Source organism: Scyliorhinus canicula, chromosome 6, assembly GCF_902713615.1.
Source record: "Scyliorhinus canicula chromosome 6, sScyCan1.1, whole genome shotgun sequence".
Lineage (NCBI taxonomy): Eukaryota > Metazoa > Chordata > Chondrichthyes > Carcharhiniformes > Scyliorhinidae > Scyliorhinus > Scyliorhinus canicula.
In genome coordinates this window covers 32,018,537-32,043,525 of record NC_052151.1, presented here as the reverse complement: position 1 = coordinate 32,043,525, position 24,989 = coordinate 32,018,537, and the positions used below count along the sequence as shown (strand labels likewise).

Here is a 24,989-nt window from a genome sequence, read left to right as displayed (position 1 = left end):
ACTAACTTCAATGTCTGGAGTACAGGAGCTGTTGCACAGGGCTAAATCGCTGGCTTTGAAAGCAGATCAAGCAGGCCAGCAGCACGGTTCGATTCCCGTAACAGCCTCCCCGAACAGGCGCCAGAATGTGGCGACTAGAGGCTTTTCACAGTAAATTCATTTGAAGCCTACTCGTGACAATAAGCGATTTTCATTTCATTTATTTCTGATCTAAGCTGCATCCAGTTGCAGCCAGTGTTAGACCAGTGTCAACAGATGCCACACTCAATCAAGTGCTGCCAAGGGCAGTCATTTTCACCTCATCTCTGGAACTGAGTTCTTTGTCTCCATATTTGGACCCAAGGCATTCATGACTGAGGTCTGGAGCTCAACTGTCCCGGGCAGAACGCAGACTGAGCATAGCGGGGTAGTTCTGTCCCTGAAGGACAATACACAATGGTCACTTCAACACCGTCCCTGATGCTGCAGTTTGACGATAACTCATCTGTACGTGCATGCATTTTAACTGAAGTGCTAAAACTCTACTCTCAACGCATTTAGTGTGTGACTCTGTACATTTGGGCAGGAGTAAATCTATTGAAGTAGACAAGTCATCTAACTAAATCTATGGAGTTAAAGTCTTGCACCGATTTATCTCCCAGCACAAAGGTTTGCGACTGCCAACACACAAGTGCACCAATGTGTGTGCAAGCTGTCAGCGCTCATTCCGCAGCAAAGAGGATTATTCTCAATATTGGCTGTCTTTTGCGAACCACGTCGAGGAGAGGAATTTATCAACAACCCACACATCTCATTGTCGATTCCCGCTACTTCTGGCCAGTATCACATAGCGGCTCGATTGGCGTGTGTGCGCGCACAGAAAACTAAAGTACTTACCTCACACTTTTAGTGTGAGCCGGCAGACGCGTAAACTTGCGGCGCAGACGCCAGCACACGTGAAAATAAAGAGGAGGAAATTTGACGAGGAAACACGAGCGAAAGTACCCCCCCCCCCCCCTTGTAGGACGGAAACTGCGCTCAGCATACACACAAAACAAAGTTTCTCCCGCTCCTGGCGGAGGAAGGGAAGGAGAGGAAGCAGGAGGGGGGAGGAACGGGGTTGTCTCCGATCAGAACTCGGTTGTCCCTCTGAGGGACGGGGGGTCGGACAAGATGCCGGAGGCGGCGGCCGAAGACCAGGGCGGATCGGACAACAAGCCCGCGGTAACCTCGGGTGAAAAGTTTCAGAAAGGTCAGCAAAGCCTCTGCCAGCTGCCCATCGATGATGAAGTGAGTACCTCTCCCGTCTAATTGTGTTAAAAGGGCTGAGTGAGCAAATTGAGAAGTTTTTGGGGGGGGGAATTTACTTGGTTACTTCATGTAATTCACTTTTCCATGCAATTCACTTTTCCATGCAATTCACTTTTCCATGCCAAGCAGTCGCTTTGAAGTTGGGTGGGGTGGGGTCAGGTCAGCCCAGCCCTGGGTAAGTCTGTGTCCGCAAACATCCCAACTGCACGGATCCGCGCGGGTTGCTGTTTGGAAACGGGGGGCTAATTCTGCAGACCGTGCGGTTAATTAAAGCTGGTTTCCTGCCCAGTTCTGAGTGCTAATGCACTGAGTTTTTCCAAAGTCACAAATATAAGCAGGAGTGGGAGACAGGAATTCCGCACAATTAACGACTGCTCCAGTCCCGGTTGGTTTGTCGGGAGGTTTGCACTTTGTGACTCGGACTGAACTCGACCTGTATATGTTTCGTCTGTTTACTCTGTTAATCGAACAGCGGTGCATGTTCTGATTCTGGCGGGGGTCTTTTTAAACCTTTATTATTGTCGCAAGTAGGCTTACATTAACATTGCAATGAAGTTACTGTGAAAACCCCCTAGTCAGCACATTCGGGCACCTGTTCGGGTACACGGAGGGAGAATTCAGAATGTCCAATTCACCTAACAAGCACGTCTTTCGGGACTTGACTGGAGGAAACCCACACATAGACACAGGGAGAATGTGCAGACTCTGCACGGTGACCCAAGCTGGGAATTGAACCTGGGTCCCTAGTGCTGTGAAGCAACAGTGCTAACAACTATGCTACAGTGCCAACTGACCAGTAATATCAGCCTCCAGTCCAAGTCCAGAGGGAAATATGGACCGACGATTTCATCTCACCAGGAAAGTGCACAAGTCCTGTATTAATGGCAAGCTATTGGCCAAGCGGCAAGAGGGGGCTAATTTTCTCCTTTTACTCTTAAATGCAATCGCATCTGGATATATACACAAGCACACTGCTGATTTGAGAAGCAATTGTGTGAGTGTTTTGATGTGGTAGCAGTAATGGAACAAGGGGATTCCTTCAGGGAATCATACAAATACATTGGCGTTACAACAAAAATGTGCTGGTACAGTCATCCTCCAAGTGAGCGGATAATTTATAACGCATTGACCATCTGCATCTGTGTCCCTTTCTCTGTTTGCTTTGACCGCTCGCTATCCTTGGAAGTAATTTCCACAAGCTTCCACACTCTCTCACTGCAATGAAGTTACTGCGAAAAGAGAATAGCCATGTCCTGTGTTCTAAATCTCACACTTTATCTTAACCCTGTGGCCCCTTAAATATTGGTAACTGTTTGACCGTGTCAATTCTGTCTCATCCATTCATAATTTAAAAACGATAGGGTACGGTAAATTCACCATAGTCCCAGATGACCATAGGCTGCTTTGTCTTTTGAAGGGGGAGAGCGGACTGGTGGTGATTTAACCTAAGGATTTCCACGCCTCGGGCGAGGGGCAAGGTTGAGAAGGTGAAAAACTCAGCCGGTACGGGAATTCAACCTGCGCTGTCTAGCCAAACGTGTGCTAAAAGTTTTAAAAACCTCTACCAGCACCCATGGTCTGCAATGGTTAAAGCTGTTTATGAATCCAGCAGTTAGTAGTGCTTGGACAAGTTTCAGGTTTGTTCAAGTGGACCTGAAGCACCAACGACTGCCACAATGTTAAAAGAACTGGAGGAAATGGAAACAATATTATATTTAGGTGGAACATTTCATATTGTAAGATAGTGAAATCGGCCCAGCTACTTAAGTGGAAATAAATCTGACCCTGACATAAACATGAGCCATGCGTAAGAATCTTCAAACCAAGCGATTTGAGAAAACCATTCAGGACTTTGACCAATTATAACCAACACGCAGACTCCACAAAGACACATCCAACTTAGTCGGACTTGGTCGAACTGAGATTACTTGGATCTTTGGAAATAATCCTTACCCAAGTAACAGATCTGTTTCTCCTTTTTAAACTCTAAACAAGTTGATGCATTGGAATACTGTGGACTTCCTGCGGAGGAATTTTGTAGTTCCAAGCTACCATTTCCAAGTGTGTCCTTTTTGGAGCCATCTCAACTCCGAGAGGACCCACGTGCTTTCTCTTCCACTCCCCTCTTCCTTTCTCTATCTCCATATCTCACCGGGGAGGGTTGTTGCTTGCTACTCAATGGGTTGAATAGATGAATAGCAGGTGCCTGGAAAAGCTCAAGTAGCTTGTTAGCAGGGAACTATGAAGTCACGCATTTTGGTTGGAAGAACGGGGACATGCTATATAAAACAAAGGATATAATTTTAAAGGGGGTGCAAGAGGAAAGGGACCTGGGCTTATTTGTGTCCATGTCATTGAAGGTGGCAGTGTTTGATGAAGCATATTTGATCCTGGGCTTTGGCAATAGTGGCATAGAGTACAAAAGCAAGGAAGTTATGTTAAATCCACTGTGTCAAACACAAGTTTGCCCTCAACTGGAGTATTGCATCCAATCCTGAGCATTGCCCTTTCGGAAAGATGTAGAGAGAGTTCAGAAAAGATTCGCAAGAATAGCTTTGGGGTTGAGGAACTTCTGTTCGGTGGCTAGGTTGGAGAAGACTAGGTTGAGAAGAGATTTAACAGAGGTGCTCGACACCATGAGAGGTTTGGGAAACTGTTCCCATTGGTAGAATGATCAAAAATCCGGGCACACAGATTTAAGCTGATTGTCAAAAAGCAAAATGCAATGGCAATGTCAGAAGAAAAGCTTTAATGCGGTAAATGGTGAGGATCGGGAATGCACTACCTGACAGCGTGGTGGAAGAAAATTTAACAACGATTTTCAAAAGAGAATTGGATCTTTATGTGAAGAGAAGAATCGAAAAGCAGGAGGAGTGGCATTTACCCATTCAGAGAGCTGGCACAAGCACGGCAGACCGAATGGCCTTCCCCTGTGTCATAACTGTTCTGATATCTCAACAAAACTATATTACTTCTTCACATGTAAGAAGATGTTTGGCTGATTTTGTAGCATCAAAGAGCCAAATAAACTGACATAGGAGCAAAATTGGTGAGCGGCTGTTGAAAGAGAAATGGGTGCCAAACATCAAAGGGCCCAAATGAAGTGATGCAGCAGTGGGGAGCGAGCATGAAATGAAATGAAATGAAAATCGCTTATTGTCACAAGTAGGCTTCAATGAAGTTACTGTGAAAAGCCCCTAGTCGCCACATTCCGGCGCCTGTCTGGGGAGGCTGGTACGGGAATCGAACCGTGCTGCTGGCCTGCTTGGTCTGCTTTAAAAGCCAGCGATTTAGCTGAGTGAGCTAAACCAGCCCCTAGTGAGCTAAACCAGCATGATGGTAGAGGAGCAAAAGGCTCACATGAACGCCTGGCGAATAAGAAGGTAGAGCTGGGATAAGGTGACTGGTGGAATTTGAAAGCAAGGTTGTAAATTTTTAAGTTTCTGAACGGCATACCTGGGAGTGAAGGGGCTGCTTTGTGTAGATGAGAATGTAGACTGATGCTTTATCTGTCGACTATAGATGAGGTGTTGGGGACAGTGTTGAGGTTGATAAATGTAGGGATTGCCATGGGTATAGGGGAAAATTGTTGTAGAGTTAGATTATCTTTGTAATGAGCACAGGTGTTGAACAGTCTGCCAAATTTCTGCAACCTCCAATTCGAGCAAATATGTCTTGTGGGGAAGTTATGGAATCAAGACCAGCGATGGTGGGTGCCAAAGAACATTTGTGTTTTGTCTTGTGGACAGCTTTAACTCCCCCAGATCTAAATATCTGTCTGTCAGTTAGTTGTGAAACATTGTAATGGCATCATTAGACTCATGGAGGATGTAGAGCTAGATACCAGTAGAAGCAGGTTGACTCAATGCTGCTGAATGGTTATCACTGAGAGTTAACTTGAGTCATGAAAAGTGAATGTGAGGCAAAGGATGACCCCAGGTTGTGTACTGGAGATGATGGGTGCAGGCACATGAGAAATGTCCAGAGGTGATTTAACATAACATAAGAACTTGGAACATGAGTGGGCAATTCAGCCTCTCGAGCCTGCTCCACCATTCAATACAACCATGGCTGATCTCATCTTGGCCTCAACTTCACTTTCTCCACAACCCATTACTAATTAAAAATCTGTCTATCTCCTCCTTCAATTTACTCAATGCCGTGGCATCCACCGTGCTCTGAGGTAGTGAATTCCACAGATTCAGAACCCTGTGAGAGAAATAATTTCTCCTCATCTTTGTTTTAAATCAGCTACCCCTTGTCTTAAATCAGCTACCACTTAGCCTAAAACTATGACCTCTCGTTCTAGATTGCTCCACAAGAGGAAGCATCCGCTATATGTTTACTTTATCAATATCTTTTATCATCTTGTATACCTCCATTCAATCTCCTCTCATCTCTGGAATCAATCTAGTGAACTGCCTCCAATGCAATTACATCACTCCTCAAATAGTGGCTGGTTTATCACCCTGGGGTAAATAGCTGGCTTGTAATGCAGAGCAAGGCAGCAGCGTGGGTTCAATTTCCGTACCGGCCTCCCCGAACAGGCGCCGGAATTTCATAGATTTCATCGATGATAACCCAGTAACCCCACCTAACACTAAGGGCAATTTTGGACACTAAGGGCAATTTATCATGGCCAATCCACCTAACCTGCACATCTTTGGACTGTGGGAGGAAACTAGAGCACCCGGAGGAAACCCACGCACACACAGGGAGGATGTGCAGACTCCGCACAGACAGTGACCCTAGCTGGAATCGAACCTGGGACCCTGGAGTTGTGAAGCCATTGTGCTATCCACAATGCTACCGTGCTGCCCGACTAGGGGCTTTTCACAGTAACTTCATTGAAGCCTACTTGTGACAAACTATTATATTAATAATTATATTATTCTTATTATTATTATTATGCCACAACTGTACACAGTACTTCAGGTGCCATCTCACCAATGCCTTGTACAGTTGCAGTTCTCCACACTTATACTCTATCCCTTTAGCTATAAAGGCCTAAATTCATGCATGATGACTCCCAAATTTTCTTGATGTGGGGTGGGAAGCATCGTAAGTACCCTGACATTTCTCCCCATTTAGATAATAGATTGCCGTTCATTTTTCCAACCAAAATGGATAACCTCACGTTAAACTTCATCTGCCAAAATTTGGTCCACTCATCTAAACTATCTGTATTCATTTGTAAATTTCTTATTTACTCATTGCAACTTACTATCAAATCTATTTTGGTGTCATCTGCAAATTTGGCGATAGCCCTACATCCAAGTTGTTAATTTAGACTGGAAATAGTTGGTTGCCCGAGAACCAAGCCCTTTGGCACCCCACTAGTTACATCTTGCCAATCAGAAAAAGACCCATTTATCCCAAAACTCTGCCTTCTGTTGGTTAGTCCATCTACTATCCAAGCTAATATATTTCCCCTAATTACATGTGGTCTTACCTTGTGTATTAACCTTTTGTGTGGCATCTTATCAAATGCCTTCTGGAAATCCATATACACTGCATCTACAGGATCTCCATTATCCACTTTGCTTGTTACAAACAGATATTAAACTAACTGGTCTCTAGTTTCATACTTTCTGCCTCCCTCCCTTTTTGAATAAGGGCATTGCATTAACGTTTTTCCAATCCTCTGGAACCTTTCCTGCATCCAGGGAATTTTGGAATGTTATAACCAATGGATCCACTATCACCGTTACCACTTCCTTTCAGACCCTCGGTTGTAGGCCATCTGACCCTGGGGACTTGACTTGTTTGCCTGTGGTCTGCCAAGTATGAATGGAAATGGAAGAGGCAAAATGTTGGGAAGGGGCTGCGAGCTTAGAAGTAATGTCAAATGAAAGAAACTTGGACTGAGAAAAGCAGTAATGTACAAAATGACTGAGAGGTGGATAGTTTGTGTAAGTATAAAGAGCAAAGGTTTCCACATGTTGCCTTATGAAAGGAATACCTCAAATACTAATACCATTGGGGGTCCTTGTTAAGATTCTTAATTTATGGAATCAGTAAATCTTCTACTTCAGAGGTTGTAAAATCTTTATTCACTATGATGCAGATCAATATACCTTGTTTTATTTTGAGGATGAGAATTTATTTTAACATTGGCAACTGCGGGAGCAAGTGGGTTTGAAGATTGGAGTTGGGTAATAAGATCTTAATTAGTTGCATCGCTATAATCTGTTAGTTCAGCTTTGTCACCTTTTAATGATGGAAGTTGCCAGATTTTCTCATAACCGGTCCCTTTCCTCCTCTGCCTGCAAGGCAGTTTCTCCTCTCTGCTTGCAAGGCTAACCACTTTTTAACCTTGGCTAAAACTATTTCCATGTGCAGCAACTTTAGCTGCAAATTTGTCCTGTGGATATTGATGAGGAGACATTGGATGGCTGCCTGACCTTCTTTTTTAAATAAACAATTTTATTGAGGTAGTTTTTGGCTTTGTAAACAGTTACAGAAAGAAAGCAAAAAAGGCAAAAATGTGCAAACATCCATGTACCTTCAATACTTCAATCGTAACATACTGCACAAGCCCGCTCCTCTCCCACCGGTACTACCCGCCATTTTATCCCTCCTACTCTACTCTACTCTACCCCCCTCCCCACCCCCCTGCTGACGCTCACTCTCCCGCAAAGAAGTCAATAAATGGTTGCCACCTCCGGGCGAACCCCTGTACAGATCCCCTCAAGGCGAACTTAATTTTTTCCATACCCAGGAAACTCGACATGTCCGCAAGCCACAACTCAGTCTTCGGGGGCTTTGAGTCCCTCCACGCCAATAGTATTCGTCGCCGGGCTATCAGGGAAGCAAAGGCCAAAACATCGACCTCTTTCTCCCCCTGGACTCCCGGGTCTTCCGACAACCCCAAAAATTGCCACCCCTGGACCCATTGCCACCCTTGTTTTTAGCACCCGGGACATGACGCCCGCAAATCCCTCCCAGTACCCCCTCAGCTTAGGGCATGCCCAAAACATGTGAATGTGGTTCGCTGGTCCTCCCACGCACCTAGAGGCTGCCTGACCTTAAAAGTTAAGACACCATAACGGGATGAGATGCAGCCAAGGAAACTGAGGCAAATGAGAGTGGAAAGCACAGAGGTACTGTAATGATATTCCAATCTCCCTTGGACTTGGGTGGGGCCAGAGAATTGCAAATGTTAAGCCTTGATCAAACTTCAACGGTGGGGAAGCTTCCAGAAACAATAATTTGGGACAACGGTCAATTGAGAAAATGTGGGTTAATTAAGGAAAGCCAGCATGGGTTTATTGTGGGAAACATGTGTTAACATGCTGGAGACTTTTGAAGAGGTAACGGGAACGGCAGGGTAATGTTATTGATGTGGCTGGCATACATGGACGTTCAAAAAGCATTTGAGTATAGTGCTTCTCGAAAGACCCGTAAGTGAAGTTCTAGCTTGTAGAATAAAAGGGACAGTGGCACCATGGGCATAAAACCAGCTGAGTGACAGGAAACGGAAGGTAGTATTGTAAATGGATGTGTTTTGTCTGGAGGTTGGTTTGTAGTTCAGTCCTCCAGGGGGAGTCTTATTCTTCTTGATATGTATTAGTGACCTAGACCTTCATGTTCAGGGCACAATTTAAAAAAAAAAATAAAATTGGATGATGTGAAACTTGGAAGAATAGTGTAAAACTTCAAAAGGACATAGACAAGTTGATGGATTGAGTGGACGAATTGTAGTTGAAATTTGAATTGTGGAACGATTCATTTTGATTGGAAGAAGACAGAGAGACAGTCTAAAGTAAAGGGTACAATTCTTAAGGGGGTTCAGGAGCAGCAGGACCCCGGTGTATATGTGCATAAGTCATTGAAGTTGGCAGGTCAGGGCAGCACAGTGACGCAGTGGTTAGCACTGCGGCCTCATGGCGCCGAGGTCCCAGGTTCGATCCCAGCTCTGGGTCACTGTCTGTGTGGAGTTTGCACATTCTCCAAAGATATGCAGGGTAGGTGGATTAGCCACGCTAATTGCTCCTTAATTGGAAAAAATGAAATGGGTACTCTAAATTTATATTTAAAAAGAAGTTGGCAGGACAGATTGAGAGTGCAATTGATAAAGCTTACAATATCCTCGCTGTGACTAATTGGGCTTTGATTTAAAAAAAAGTTCATATTAAACATATATAAAACACCGGTTTGTCCTCAACTGGGATATTGGGTTCAGTTTTGAGCACCACCCCTTAGGAAAGATGTTAAGGTATTGGAGAGAGTGCGGAAAAGATTGGTTCCAGGTGTGAGGAACTTCAGTTATGTGGAAAGTTGGGACTGTTTTCCTTGGAGAAGAGAAGGCTGAGAGGCATGAGAAAGGAGTATAGAGAAACTGTTGACATTGGTTGAAGAATTGAGAACAAGAGGGCACAGAGATTTAAGGTAATTGGCAAAAGAAACAATGGCAAATGGCAATGTGAGGCTTTTTCTCCTGCAGAGTGTTAAGGTTTGGTATGCACTGTCTGAGAGCGTGGGTAGGTTTGATTGACGTGCTCTAAGGGGAAATTGGATTATTATAGGAAGAATGTGCAGGGCTACAGGGACAAGGGTGGGGAATGGCAGTGTGTGAATTGCTTATGTGGTGAATCAGCAAACATGATGGGCTGAAAGGCCATCTGTGCTGTAACTATCCTGTGATTTGTTAATACTCATTACCAAGAAATTATCGCAGTCGCATTGTTCTATCAAGAGAGTAGCTTCTGCAAGGCCATTGGTTGGGGGGCTTTAGAGGACATGAAAAGCCGTGGCACATTTCACCCTTGACCACCCCTGCCCGGTCTCCACTGCGAATGGTTGAATATGTCAGTATAATAGTGGAACCTGAGGATCAAAGCCAAATCAGTATAGTGGAATCTGTAGCTTGGTGATGTGGAGTGCAATGAGCCAGGTTTTGGCTGGGCACTTGTGCTTGCAGTTTGAGCATGCTGTAGATTTGTTTTGTTAGAATAACAATTTAAAGGCATATCTACAAATAAGATGTTGTTGGCTCAGTGGGTAATTTAAAGGAATACAAAAGAATAAATGAACACTTTTTAAAGCAGGGTTATCAAACCTTTTGAAGCAAGGTACAAAAGCAGCATGTGACAGATGCTGGAAATCTGAAATAAAAGGCAACACGTTGGAAGTACCAAGCGGGCCAGGCAACATCGGTGTAGAGAAACAGGATTAACATTTCCGGTTGACGATCTTTGATCAGAATTGAAGAAATTAAAAATGTAATAGGTTTTGAGTAAGTGGGGCATAAAACGAGAGAGGGTAGGGGTCAGGAAGAACTAAAGGGAGCTTCTGATAGGATGGGGGGCAGGAGCGATTAAATGATAAATGGTTTCACTTACAAGATGATCAGAGGATTAGATAGGGTGGACAGTGAGCCTTTTTCCTCGGATGGTGATGTCCAGTACGAGGGGACATAGCTTTAAATTGAGGGGAGATAGATATAGGACAAATGTCAGAGGTAGGTTCTTTACTCAGAGAATAGTAAGGGCGTGGAATGCCCTGCCTGCAACAATAGTGGACTCGCCAACATTAAGGGTATTGGATAAACACATGGATGATAAGGGAATAGTGTAGATGGGCTTTAGAGTGGTTTCACAGGTCGGCGCAACATCGAGGGCCGAAGGACCTGTACTGCGCTGTACTGTTCTATGTTCATGGTGCAATAGCCAAGAGCAATGTTCATGGGTAAAGAAACAAACAATGTGTCTAGATGAGGTGCAAATGGCTGGGTAGCAACGGGACAAATGCAAAGTAGAGAAATAAACAAAGAAATGAGATAACCGAACCAGCGGGAAATACAAAATGGAAGCAGATGTTAGGATCTAAAGTTATTGAACTTGCTGTTGAGTCCAGAATGCAGTAGAGTTCAAAGGACGAGGTGCTGGTCTCATTAGAAGATTGTAGCAGGGCAAGGAGAGAAACTTGAAGAATTGAAATGAGAAGTGACATGAAGCTTGGGACCATGCTTGCGGATTAAACGGAAGGGTTCCACAGGACGGACACCGTGTTGAATTTTCATATTGGGTGGCAGAACTAATCCTGCCAATATGATCCCAACTCCATCTCTGCAAGTAGTCCAGGCCTTACGTGGCCTGGTGGTGAACATATTGCTAAAACAGCAGTGGAGGTAGGTCAAGTCCAGAGCAGACAGGTTAAAAAGCCCACCATCATTTCCAAAATACCTCTCCCTGCTGCTTCCAAGTCAATACTTGACTTGAATACTTGAAGCCACCTACTTATAACCACTTTATAACCAAATCTTTTGAATAGCTCATAATAACTTTGTTTCTTCACCCAAAGAGTGGTGAACTTGTGGAATTTATTACCACAGGAAGTAGTTGATGCAAAAACATTGATTATGCCCGATTATCGGTGCGCATTCTGCGAGCAAGTTTAAAAAAAAAATCGGCCGCATTGCGCATGCGCGCACGATGATCGGCGCGCATGTGTAATGCGGGCGACTTTTTTTTAAAAACATGTTCGTGGCCCCTTGCAGCCGGCGTGCTGCGCGGGGATTTGTGCGATCAGGAGCACCGCAGATAACTGCTCCGCGACCCTCCTGACACCCGCCCGCGACCCACCTGCGGGTCACACCCCTGACTTTGAAGAACACTGGTTTAGACAGAATTCTAATTGAGCCCCATGTATCTGGCTGCCCTTTTTCACTTTTGTAACACAGTTGCAGTAAAGCATTAGTTGGTAATCTTGCAACTGACAAACTTGCTGAGCAAAGGTCAGCAACTAGTTAACACTTTCCCCCCCATTTTAAAAAATACACGCAACCTTTGAACCTGAATCTTTCTTTGGATTAGAAGACAACACCAAGAATTTGGTACCCAAAAAGTGTATGTGTAACACCTTTTGTTAATGATTGATAACCTTAAAGCAGAAAGGCAAAGCCGAGAGAACATCAAATTGGTTCAACTTAAAGGCCGACTCTGGTAAACGGAGACAATTGCTGCATTCTCAGAGCAAGCTTTTGTTCTCCCTCGCTACACCAATGTCCCCCCTTCCCCGTTCATTTTAATGACCTTGACCTTGATGTGCAGGGCACAATTTCAAAACTTGTGGATGATACTATTGCTGCTCTCTGCTGGCATCAACTGGTGACAGGCAAATATTGATACTCATTGCAAGTTTGATTCATACAGCCTTTATCCAACTCACTTTAGACTTTGGTTATGTGCTTACAGTTCCACAAGTATAAAGACTCAAAACTTGAACAAAAATACTACCCGCTAGAGAGAACTTGGCCCGGCTTGCTCTGAAGGTGTGCGCCGTGAGCTTTCAAACTCCAGTGTTGTCTTGCGAATGTTGATCCCGGGGTTATCACCATTGAATCTCATAGGCTGTTGCCATTTTCTAATGTTTTAGCTTGCAGTTTATAGTTCACTCATACAAACAATCCTGCGGCCCACAGGCCTTATTTTACCTTGAGAGAGCCTTGTTCTCGCTGACTCAAAACAGTGTTATCAACAAAATGTCCAGTTGTTAGCCGTCATTCTGTCTATTCCCAAGAAATTCATTCTGCAGAGTGACCGACCTTTTCACACATGTCTGTTGGCCTCTTTCACCATCATGCCTCACGGCACAGTGATGGCCATCTTTCCTACCCAGCATTCCCCACTTTTTATCAACTGGATTGAGCAAAGTGGGTCATAAAACACCTTAGCCAGTTCTTCCCATCAAGCAGATAATAATCGCTATTGTCACAACTAGGCTTCAATGAAGTTACTGTGAAAAGCCCCTAGCCCCTTGGACTCTAGTCCAAGCCACATTGCAACTAATCATAACTACTTCAAGCAATTACCTTTTATATATAATTATTCATTGGCATATAATTTTCCCAACAATCCTTCCCATTTATGTCTAATTTCTTTTCCATCTTCATTTTACACGCTTCAAGTACTGGAAATACAGTAAAATAATCATGGTTACTATTATGAAATGTGATATTCATTCCCATAGGTAGAGCTGTATATTTGTTCCCTAGTTCCAAATATCATGTCACCTACTAGTTTACTTAATTTCACTTGTGTCGGGTTTGATAACAGTTCTTATAGTACTCCTCAGATATGTCATAGGAGAATATTTAAGGCACTTTTAACATTTCATAATTTTTGGCGACAACTGTATATTTGTCACGTTTTCCCCAATAATCCTTAAATTCAGATTAAATTTCCTCCGTGAGATCATTCAGTCTTGTTCTCGTTTATGAATATCAAGTAACTCAGTTTGACCAATTCTAGCTGAAACCTGGGGTTTATGCAGAATGTGGGTTTCTCCACAGGGCAGATTCTGGTCCCATACCAATATCTTCTCAGTGAGAATATTCTCCTTTACCCACATGTGTGACCCTGTTTCCTCTGTTTTTAGGGTTCTAACTTCCAGGATACAAGTTACATTCTCATTTGTCTTAAATCCATACTTGGCTTGATCGGAGGGGGGTATATTGGATATGGAAAGATAATTTTGCTGGCTTGCTGACATTTGTCCAGCAAAGTTCCTACTAATATTTTGTTCCATTCTGCCGCATATGGGGCGCATCTTTGTGTTTTTTTAATTTATTAACGGGATCTGGGCGTCACTGGTTAGATCAGCATTTATTGCCCATCCCCAGTTGCTCTTCATAAGGTGGTGGTGAATTGCCTTCTTGAAACGCTGCAGTTATTGAGGTGTAACACTGTGCTGTTACGGACGGAGTTCCAGGATGTTGCCCCAGTGGCAGTGAAGGAACGGCGATACATTTCCAAGTTAGGGTGGTGTGACTTGGGAGGGGAACCTCCCAGGTGCTGGGGTTTGGAAGGTGCTGTCGAAGCAACCTTGGTGAGTTACTGTAGTGCATCTTGTAGATGATATACATGAATGTGAGCTTCTTGAATGTTGTTGCAGTTGCACTCATCCTGGTAAGTAATAATATTTATTAGTGTCACAAGTAGGCTTACATTAACACTGCAATGAAGTTACTAGGAAAACCCCCTGGTCACCACATTCCGCACCTGTTCGGGCACACAGGGAGAATTCAGAACGTCCAATTTACCTAACAAGCACGTCTTTTGAAAGGAAACCGGAGCACCTGGAGGAAACCCATGCAGACACGGGAGAACTTGCAGTCTCAGCACAGACAGTACCCCAAGCCAGGAATCAAACCTGGGTCCCTGGTGCTGTGAAGCATCAATGTGAATCACTGTGCTACCGTGCCAGCCACTGTGCTACCGTGCCAGCTACTGTGGAGAGTATTCCATTACACTCCTGACTTGTACCACAGTACCCCGGTACCACAGTAGAAAATAATACAGGGAAATCTACTGTCAACTTGTCGGACTACACTCTTCAAGCAGAAGAAATCGAAGTCCTCAGCAGAGGGCTCAATTTCTGCACCACGTCCAAAATGGACCCCATCAGTCTCGCGGCAGACACGGAGGAATTCATCAGGCGAATGAGGCTCCGGGAATTCTTCCACAGACCGCAAGAGACCGACAGCGAACCCAAAGTGACTACCAATGAACTGGAACAACAGACCGAGAGATCTGCGGTGTGTCAACCGAAGAGGAAAGAGTTGAATTGGACCCCTGCGGAATGCCGCTGCCCTAGACTCTACATGTATGCGCAAGCCGTCAGGAGTCGTGTTAATGCCAGATTCTTCAGTCACATTCACAAGACAGCCGCGAACGTCACCCAAGCACAACGCAACGCCATCCAAGCTCTCAAGACCAACCACAACATTGTCATCAAACCAGCAAAGGAGGGGCCACCGTCATATTGAACAGAACGGACTACTGCAAAGAAGTATACCGACAACTCAATACTGATTCATCAGCTGATGGTGGCCAGTACATGCTAATCTGAAGGTTTCCTTGCTCGTGTTTAACATGAAGCCATGAGACTTTATGGGGCCCAGAATCGATGTTGAGGACTCCCAAGGCAATTCCCTTCCGACAGTATTCCACTATGCTGCCACCTCTGCTGTGTCTGACCTGCCGGTGAGACAGGACACATCCAGGAATGGTAGTAATGCTGTCTGGGATATTGTCTGTAAGGTATGATTCTGTGAGTATTACTATGTCAAGTTGTTGTTTAACTAGTCTGTGAGGTAGTTCTCCCAACTTTGGCACAATTCCCCAGATGTTAGTAAGGAGGAATTTGCAGTGTCAGCAGGGTTGGGTTCCTTGCATCATGCTGGATGATCACAGTTTTCAACCTCAAAGAACCTCATTCCAGGCTCTTCAGGTGGGATGATGGGAATTCCTAGTACTATCCCTTTGCTTCTCCACTGATCACTTTACATTCTTCATTGAACCAAACTTTAGTTAGCTGTCTAAGTTGGCACCCTGTTAATGGCCCTATTGGTCAAATTTTGTAACTGTTTGATAGGGCAGCACGGTGGCACAGTGGTTAGCACTGTTGCCTCATGGCACGGAGGACCCGGATTCAATCACGGCCCGGGCCACTGTCCGTGTGGAGTTTGCACATTCTCCCCGTGTACAGTCCCAGTCTACTCAACCTCTCTTTGTAATCCAACCCCTTCAGCTCTGGGATTAACCTAGTGAATCTCCTCTGCACACCCTCCAGCGCCAGTACGTAATTTTTCAGGTAAGGAGACCAAAACTGAACACTACTCAGCTGTGGCCTCACTAATACCGTATGCAATTGCAGCATAACCTCCCTAGTCTTAAACCTCCCTCTAACAATGAAGGACATTGTTAATCACCTGTTGCACCTGTAAACCAACGTATTGCAACTCATGCACTGGCACACCCAGGTCTCTCTGCACAGCAGCATGTTTTAATATTTTATCATTTAAATAATAATCCCTTTTGCTGTTATTCCTACCAAAATGGATAACCTCACATTTTGTCAACATTGTATTCCATCTGCCAGACCCTAGCCCATTCACTTAACCTTTCCAAATCCCTCTGCCGACTTCCGGTATCCTCTGCACTTTTTGCTTTACCACTCACCTTGGTGTCGTCTGCAAATTTGGACGCATTGCACTTGGTCCCCAACTCCAAATGATCCATGTAAATTGTGAACAATTGTGAGCCCAACACTGACCCCTGAGGGACACCACTAGCTACTGATTGCCAACCAGAGAAACACCCATTAATCCCCATTCTTTGCTTTCTATTAATTAACCAATCCTCTATCCGTGCTACTACTTTACCCTTAAATCCATGCATCTTTATCTTATGCAGCAACCTTTTGTGTGGCACCTTGTCAAAAGCTTTCTGGAAATCGAGATATACCATATCCATTGGCTCCCCGTTATCTACCGCACTGGTAATGTGCTCCAAAAATTCCACTATATTAGTTAGGCATGACCTGCCCTTTATGAACCCATGCTGCAACTGCCCAATGGGGCAATTTCCATCCAGATGCCTCGCTATTTCTTCATTGATGATAGATTCCAACATCTTCCCTACTACTGAAGTTAAGCTAACTGGCCTGTAATTACCCGCTTTCTGCCTACCTCCTTTTTTTTTTGACACGTTTGCTAATTTCCAATCCGCCTGGACCACCCCAGAGTCTAGTGAATTTTGATAAATTATCACTAGTGCATTTGCAATTTCCCTAGCCATCTCTTTTAGTACTCTGGATGAATTCCATCAGGGCCAGAAGACTTGTCTACCTTTAGCCCCATTAGCTTGCCCATCACTACCTCCTTAGTGATATCAATCATCTCAAGGTCCTGTCATAGCCTCATTTATATCAGTCACTGGCATGTTATTTGTGTCTTCCACTGTGAAGACCGACATTTCCTCATCTCCCATTATTAAATCTCCCTTCTCATCCTCGAAAGGACCAATATTTACCTTAGCCACTCTTTTTTGTTTTATATATTTGTAGAAACTTTTACTATCTTTTTATATTCTGAGCAAGTTTACTCTCTCAATCTATCTTACACTTCTTTATAGCTGTTTTAGTATCTTTCTGTTGCCAGATTTCACAGTCCTCTAGTCTCCCACTAATCTTTGCCACTTTATATGCTTTTTCCTTCAATTTGATACTCTCCCTTATTTCCTTAGATATCCACGGTCGATTTTCCCTCTTTCTACTGTCCTTCCTTTTTGTTGGTATGTACTTTTTGCTGAGCACTGTGAAAAATCGATTGGAGGTTCTCCACTGTTCCTCAACTGTTTCACCATAAAGTCTTTGCTCCAAGTCGACCTTAGCTAGCTCTTCTCTCATCCCATTGTAATCTCCTTTGTTTAAGCACAAAACACTAGTGTTTGATTTTACCTTCTCACCTTCCATCTGTATTTTAAATTCCACCATATTGTGATCGCTCATTCCGAGAGGATCCGTAACTATGAGATCATGAATCAATCCGGTCTCATTACACAGGACCAGATCTAGGATCGCTTGTTCCCTCGTAGGTTCCATTACATACTGTTCTAGGAAACTATCGCGGATACATTCTATAAACCCCTCCTCAAGGTTGCCTTGACCGACCTGGTTAAACCAATCGACATGTAGATTAAAATCCCCCATGATAACTGCTGTAACATTTCTACATGCATCAGTTATTTCTTTGTTTATTGCCTGCCCCACCATAATGTTACTATTTGGTGGCCTATGGACTACTCCTATCAGTGACTTTTGTGCCTTACTATTCCTGATTTCCACCTAAATGGATTCAACCTTCTCCTCCATAGGACCGATGTCATCCCTTACTGTTGCCCGGATGTCATCCTTAAATAACAGAGCTACACCACCTCCCTTACCATTCACTCTGTCCTTCCGAATAGTTTGATACCCTTCGATATTTAACTCCCAGTAATGTTTCAGTAATGGCCACTAAATCATAGTCATTCATGATGATTTGCGACATCAACTCATTTACCTTATTCCGAATATGTTTGAAAGATCATCCTAGGTAGTCCCAATCCCTCAACAGCCCACTGTGCGAAACCAGCCCCAAAAGCTCACTCTTTCGTTAAAACTAAAGCAACACACATTCTCAGAGCTATAAATTTGTAATAGTTGATTCCCTTGTAAGTGTAGGACCTTAAAGACAGCACACTGCAAACTCTCAATCCCTTACTACAAATTTAGGCACATGCAGTAATCATCTTTACACTTTCCCATATTTGCTACTGAACCAAAGTTACAAGAGATATTTTATGAAACGGGTTGTTAGCTGACATTCAACATTTTTTTATGAATCAAATGTTTTGGAAAATTCAAATTGAATTGCTGCCAAATTTGTCTTGGGTCAGACTTTCATAGTTTGAAATTTGTACTGCCTTATTTCAAACTCCAGCACAACCCTTTCGAATTCTAGCATGGTTCAAATTTCTTTGAACAAAAACTCACAGCAGTTTGATTTAAAGTAATTTTAGTTCCTTTGCCAAACAAATTCTTTGAATCTATGGTGATTGCGTACAATACACTGCTTCAACAATGACATGACGGAAATGTATGGTATTCCTTCGACTGAGCAAACCAACTTGGAGTAAGGGACATGGATCACAACGGTGCAGAGGTCATGGCTAACCTCCCATCCGGCATTCCCTTATCACACAGGAGAGGTGGAGAAGAGGGAGTTGAGCTTTCAGCTGACCTGGCTTTGGAGATAACAGCTAGAACATTTGTGTCTCTGGGTGTTTAATTTTAACTAAGCATGGGGACTGGTCTGCTTCACGGGAGGGGGCACTTTGTGGATGAATTAACTTCCTCAAAATCCCCCCTGCATCTTCTATCTCCTCATTTTCTGACTGTAAATCAAATCTTGTTCTAACCTTTGGTCTAACAGCTGTAGTTTTTTTTCTTAGCACCATGCAGCCTATCATGTGCCTCTTCCCAATGTAACTTCGTTCAGGACAGACATGCTCTCCTGCAAGCTCCATTCTGTAGCTGATCTACCTGTTCCCTTAACTCTTTGCACCTTTTACTCAGTTGCAAGGCACACAGATGTGTACTGCAGACTAACGTATTCCAGATTTCCTCCAACTCGCTGTTTCCTTTCTGAAGCAATCAAGGATGTTCTCGTAATCTCCGTCACATTCTTCCACAGCTCCCAGGGCATCGTTTGCTACTGTCTCTGTGTTAATCTATCAGTCGCATTATAGCATATGACAAAGCTATTATTAACTTTGCTTTTACTATACAATATGGGGTAGTGTTCTGCTATAAACCTTGTGATGGAGCCTTCTGCTCCCCAATCGAAGTTCATGATACTCTTCTTCTTTTCCTGACAGCTTTCAATCACTGCCCGTCTTTGCGCAGTTTGTTTTTGAGTCTGCACTGTTCTTATCAACTTGTTCACATGCAATTTCTTTTAGAAGTCTGTTCTCCCAGCTACGGCTACTGTCTTTCCCGAACATAACCCACCAGAACAGCACTGCACCCTACCCTGGTGCTGTTCACTGTCCTGAGTGTCATTTCCTATTCGAGCCGAGACACTGACATTCCTCAGTATTCAGTTAATCAACACAGTAATTTTTGGGGTCCGGCGCCGATCTTGGTGGAGAGGAAGAGAAGAGAGTGTCTCTCCTTAATCCTCTTAAACTCCTTCCCAGGTACCTTTGTTGATAACTTCCCATCTGGTCTCTCCTTGTCTACGCACATGAGGATTGCTGAACACCCCTCAAGACTGATTATTGGAAGTTACTTTTGGTATTAACCATTAGTCACTCCTAATCATTTGCTCCAACAATTTGTCTGCAATGTTAGGAGTTCAAATGCGTCTTCAAAACTAATCAGCTGCCCAGCTCTTTGTTTTTATGCTCCCTTCAACGACCTAACCCATGGAGCTACTGTCCTCTTAATTCAGGCTCAGGCGATTGAGATGTTTAAATCTCCCCCCCACAACCCAAAGATGTGCAGGGTAGGTGGATTGGCCACGCTAACCTGCCCCTTAATTGGAATTTTTTTTTTGTTCATTTAAAAAAGAAAGACTTTGGTTATGTGCTTGCTTAAACAGTTTCCCAAGTTTCGAGACTCGCAGTTTGAACAAAAATACTACCCGCCAGAAAGAAGCTGGCCACGATCGCTCCGGAGTTTCCAAACCCCCGTCTTGTTTTGCGAATTTTGATCCCACTAAAATCTCAGAGGCTCCTGCTATTTTATAATGTTATGGCTTGTAAATTATAGTTCATTCGTACAAAATATCCTGCGGCCCACAGGCCTTATTTGTCCTTGAGAGAGCCTTGTTCTCGCTGTTCCAAAATAGTCCAGTTGTAAGCCTGTTCCCACGAAATTCAGTCCACCGAGTGGCAGTTTTTCTCGCACGTGAATCTGTTGACCTCTTTTACCCTCATGCTTCACGGCACAATGTTGGCCAGCTTTCCTATTCAATACAAAATTTGGAAGAATTGTTCAGAAAGCATACAGTGTCCTAGATTTCATGAATTGGGCTTGGATCACAAGAACAAAGAGGTAACATTAAACATGTATAAAACACCGGTATGGCCTCAACTGGAGCATTGTATCCAGTTTTGAGCGCCCCACCTGAAGAGTGACGTGAAGACATTGGAGAGGGTGCAGAAAAGGTTCATGAGCAAGGTTCCTGAGATGAGGAACTTCAGTTACATGGATAGGTTGGAGAAGATGTTTTCATTGGCGAAGAGTTGTCTGAATGGAGATTTGCTTGAGAAATTCCAAATCTTGGAGAGGGATGGGAGAGTAGAGAATGGAGTAGGGAGTAGCTGTTCCCATAGGCGGCAGGATCGAGATTAAGAGGGCGCAGATTTAAGGTAATTGGCAAAAGAAGCAATGATGACCGTAGAAGCTTTTCCATGCAATGAGTGTGTTAAGGTCTGGAACGCAATGCCTGAGAGTGTGGGCAGGTTCGATTGAAGTATTCAAGAGGGAATTGGATTATTATCTGAACAGGAGGAATGGGCACTGTTATGGGGAATGGCTGTAGGTTAATTGCGCTTTTGGTGAGCTGGTGCAGACACAATGGACAAATAGTCTCCTTCTGTTCTGTAACAATCCCATAATTCTGTGAAAATTGATAAAATTTTCCCAAAGTCAAAAGGGAGGGAAGCATTGGTTCCAACGCTTGCTGTCCATTTAGAGCTTGGGAAAGAAAGCCTCCTATTTTTTGGAGCAACTTCTATAATCACAGGACCCCTCCGAAAATGCTTTATAATCAACAAAGTATTTTTGAATTGTAGCCATTGTTGTATCGTAGGAAATCAATAGATACTACCATGATGATTAACAACTTTGTTGGTCAAGTACTTCTTGAAGTCTAATCCTTTTGTGTTTAACTTGTATTTAAATTTCACAGCAACTGCAACTGGCTGCAGCTTATGTCTCCGATGCTCAGTATAACAGAAACATCCAGTTTGAAACTTCACCACAAGCAATCAGGTAAGATTTTAATAATTTATCATTACATTAGTTGCAACAGTGTCCAAAGTCTTTGGTTTCATGCTTCGTGAGGTTAAGAATGTGTGTGGAATTCGCTACCCGAGAGTGCGGTGGTTGTAGGGATAGTGAGTAAATTTGAGGAGTTGGGTAATGGGTTGAAGAATTATGGAGAACGGGCAGGGCAGTGGAGTTGAGGCCCAGGATTGGATAGGCCATGTTTACATTGAGGGTGTCAGGCTCGGGAGGCTAAATTGCCTATTCCTGCTCCTGGAGCATGTGTTCTAGGGAGGAGAGGCTCTGGCTGATTTTGCAAACTAGCTCTTTGCCTGTAGCATTGTAGGTAACAGATGAGGAACATATCCATATCAGTAATAAATTCCATATGATAGTTTGAAAACACTTTTGAATGTAAATCACCCTATTGGGAAAATGTGCATCTCTCTTCTGAGCTCACCTGATTATCCACACTAACCCCTGACACCCTGTGCTACGTCCACCCCAAACCAAACACCTTAATCCTGATTTTGAATCCAAATAGTTGGGTTGTCATCTTCTGAGATTCTGAAACAGTCCTGAGAGTGGCAAATGTAATTCTGCTGTTTTAAAAGTAGGGAGGGAGAAAACAAGGAATTGCAGACAAGTTAGCCAAACATGTACTAGGGAAAATACCAGAGTCTATTATAAAGGATGTGATAACCGAGCATTTACAAAATATCAGCGGGATTAGACAAAATCAACATGAATTTATGAAAGGGAAATTCTGTTTGACAAACTACTCCAGATTTTTTGAGGACTCGACTAGCAGAATGGAAGCCAGTGAATGTGATGTATTTGGATTTTCAGAACGCTTTTGATAAAGTCCCACGTAAAAGGTTCACGTGAAAAATGAAAGCACAAGGGATTGGCGGTAACATATTGGCATGGATGAGAATGGTTAGGAAACGGAGTAGAAATAAATGGGTCTTTTTGGAACGGAAGGCAATGACTCGTGACATACCATGCGGATTAGTGCGTGTGTGGCAGCTATTCACTTGCATATTAAAAAAAACAATTTGGATGAGGGGAATTAAATGTACCAAGTTTTCTGACAACACAAAACGAAGTGGAATTCTGAGCGGTGAGGAGGAAGTAAAGAGGCTTCAAGGTGATTTAGACAAGTTGAGTGAGTGGGGAAATACATGGCGCAGGGTTACAGAATCACAGAATAATAGTGTAGAAGAGGTCCTTCGGCCCATCGAGTTTGCACCAACACATGAAAGACACCTGACCTGCCGACCTAATCCTGTTTGCCAGTCTGCAACCACCACGCCAGGTCCGAAAGTTGAGAGGACACGTGACTGACGCTGTTGGGAAGTTGGCCCATCGGGGAGGTGGGGCTTCAGGTGATGTCCTGAGGCTTTCCCAAAGGCTTGTGTCGTACTCCCCAAGTATGCCGCTTTTGAAGGGGCGGAGCATCGGAAGAACGGCATCGCCCCCGATTTCAGTGTAAAAAGGGATTCTCCGGCCAATCGCCGAATGCGATTTTGGCGTCAGCAATCAGAGAATCCCACCTTGTATGTTTTCACAAAGGAGATCGATAGATTTCTTGAGGTGAAGGGGATCAAAGGATATGGGATAAGGTGGGATTAGGCTATTGAGTTGGATGATTAGCCATGATCATAATGAATGACTGAGCAGGCTCGAAGTGCCAAATAGCTAACTCCTCCTATTTTTCTATGTATTTATGAACCCCCACTATCATTTTCCTGGGGGTTACCATTGATAGAAACTGAACTGGACTAGCAAAATAAATACTGTGGCTACAAGACAGGTCAGAGATTGGGAAACCAGCAGCGCATAACCCACCCCCTGACTCCCCTCAAAGCCTGTCCACCATCTACAAGGCACAAGTTAGGAGTGTGATTGAATACTCTCCACTTGCCTGGATGATTGCACCTCCAACAACACACAGCAGGCTTGACACTTGTTATGGGTCGGGGTTTAGAGAATCCCAAAGTGTATCATGGAGTTCACCTGACCCACAACTTTTAGTAGATTGTGGTATGGGGAGCACACTGCTCACTCTACAGGTATGGTACTGCAGAAAATGGACCAGTGTTTTTTTAAAAAAAACAAAACAATGTTTATTGTTAATCAAGGAAAGTATTACGGCGGTAGAAAGGATGTTTGAGGACTCGTCTACTGAGGTAGTATGGGCCGAGGTTAGGAACAGTAGAGGAGAGGTCACCCTGTTGGGAGTTGTCTATAGACCTCCGAATAGTTCCAGAGATGTAGAGGAAAGGATTGCAAAGATGATTCTCGACAGGAGCGAGAGTAACAGGGTAGTTGTTATGGGGGACTTTAACTTTCCAAATATTGACTGGAAATACTATAGTTCGAGTACTATAGATGGGTCAGTTTTTGTACAGTGTGTGCAGGAGGGTTTTCTGACACAGTATGTAGACAGGCCAACAAGGGGCGAGGCCACATTGGATTTGGTACTGGGTAATGAACCCGGCCAGGTGTTAGATTTAGACGTAGGTGAGCACTTTGGTGATAGTGATCACAACTCCGTTATGTTTACTTTAGCAATGGGCAGGGATAGGTATATACCGCAAGGCAAGAATTATAGCTGGGGGAAAGGCAATTATGATGCTATTCGGCAAGATTTAGGATGTATAGGATGGGGAAGGAAACTGCAGGGGATGGGTACAATCGAAATGTGGAGCTTTTTCAAGGAACAGCTACTGCGTGTCCTTGATAAGTATGTACCTGTCAGGCAGGGAGGAAGTTGTCGAGCAAGGGAACCGTGGTTTACTAAGGAAGTTGAAGCACTTGTCAAGAGGAAGAAGAAGGCTTATGTTAGGACATGTAGGCTCAGTTAGGGCACTTGAGAGTTACAAGTTAGCCAGGAAGGACCTAAAGGGAGAGTTAAGAAGAGCGAGGAGAGGACACGAAAAGTCATTGGCGGATAGGATCAAGGAAAACCCTAAGGCTTTCTATAGGTATATCAGGAACAAAAGAATGACTAGAGCAAGATTAGGGCCAATCAAGGATAGTAGTGGAAAGTTGTGTGTGGAATCAGAGGAGATAGGGGAAGCGTTAAATGGATATTTTTCGTCAGTGTTTACACTGGAGAAAGACAATGTTGTCGAGGAGAACACTCGGGTTCAGTCGACCAGGCTAGATGGAATTGAGGTTCAAAAGCAATTTTGGAAAATGTCAAAATAGATAAGTCTCCTGGGCCAGATGGGATTTATCCTAGGATTCTCTGGGAAGCCAGGGAGGAGATTGCAGAGCCTTTGTCCTTGATCTTTATGTCGTCTTTGTCGACAGGAATAGTGCCGGAAGACTGGAGGATAGCAAATGTTGTCCCCTTGTTCAAGAAGGGG

General features: G+C 43.9%; 1 protein-coding gene across 2 annotated transcripts in view; it reads left to right on the top strand.

Annotated features, from left to right (window-relative positions):
• Positions 1-701: 701 nt before the first annotated feature.
• tpcn3 (two pore segment channel 3) overlaps positions 702-24,989 on the top strand; it is an 88,865-nt gene continuing 64,577 nt past the window's right edge. Inside the window, exons 1-2 of one of the 2 annotated variants that reach the window (XM_038799124.1) lie at positions 702-1,269; positions 21,536-21,618. In XM_038799124.1, coding sequence (XP_038655052.1) covers positions 1,153-1,269; positions 21,536-21,618 — 200 coding nt within the window. In that variant the 5' untranslated portion in view covers positions 702-1,152. The remainder of the gene's footprint in view (positions 1,270-21,535; positions 21,619-24,989) is intronic. The other variant, XM_038799123.1, reaches the window with a different exon arrangement.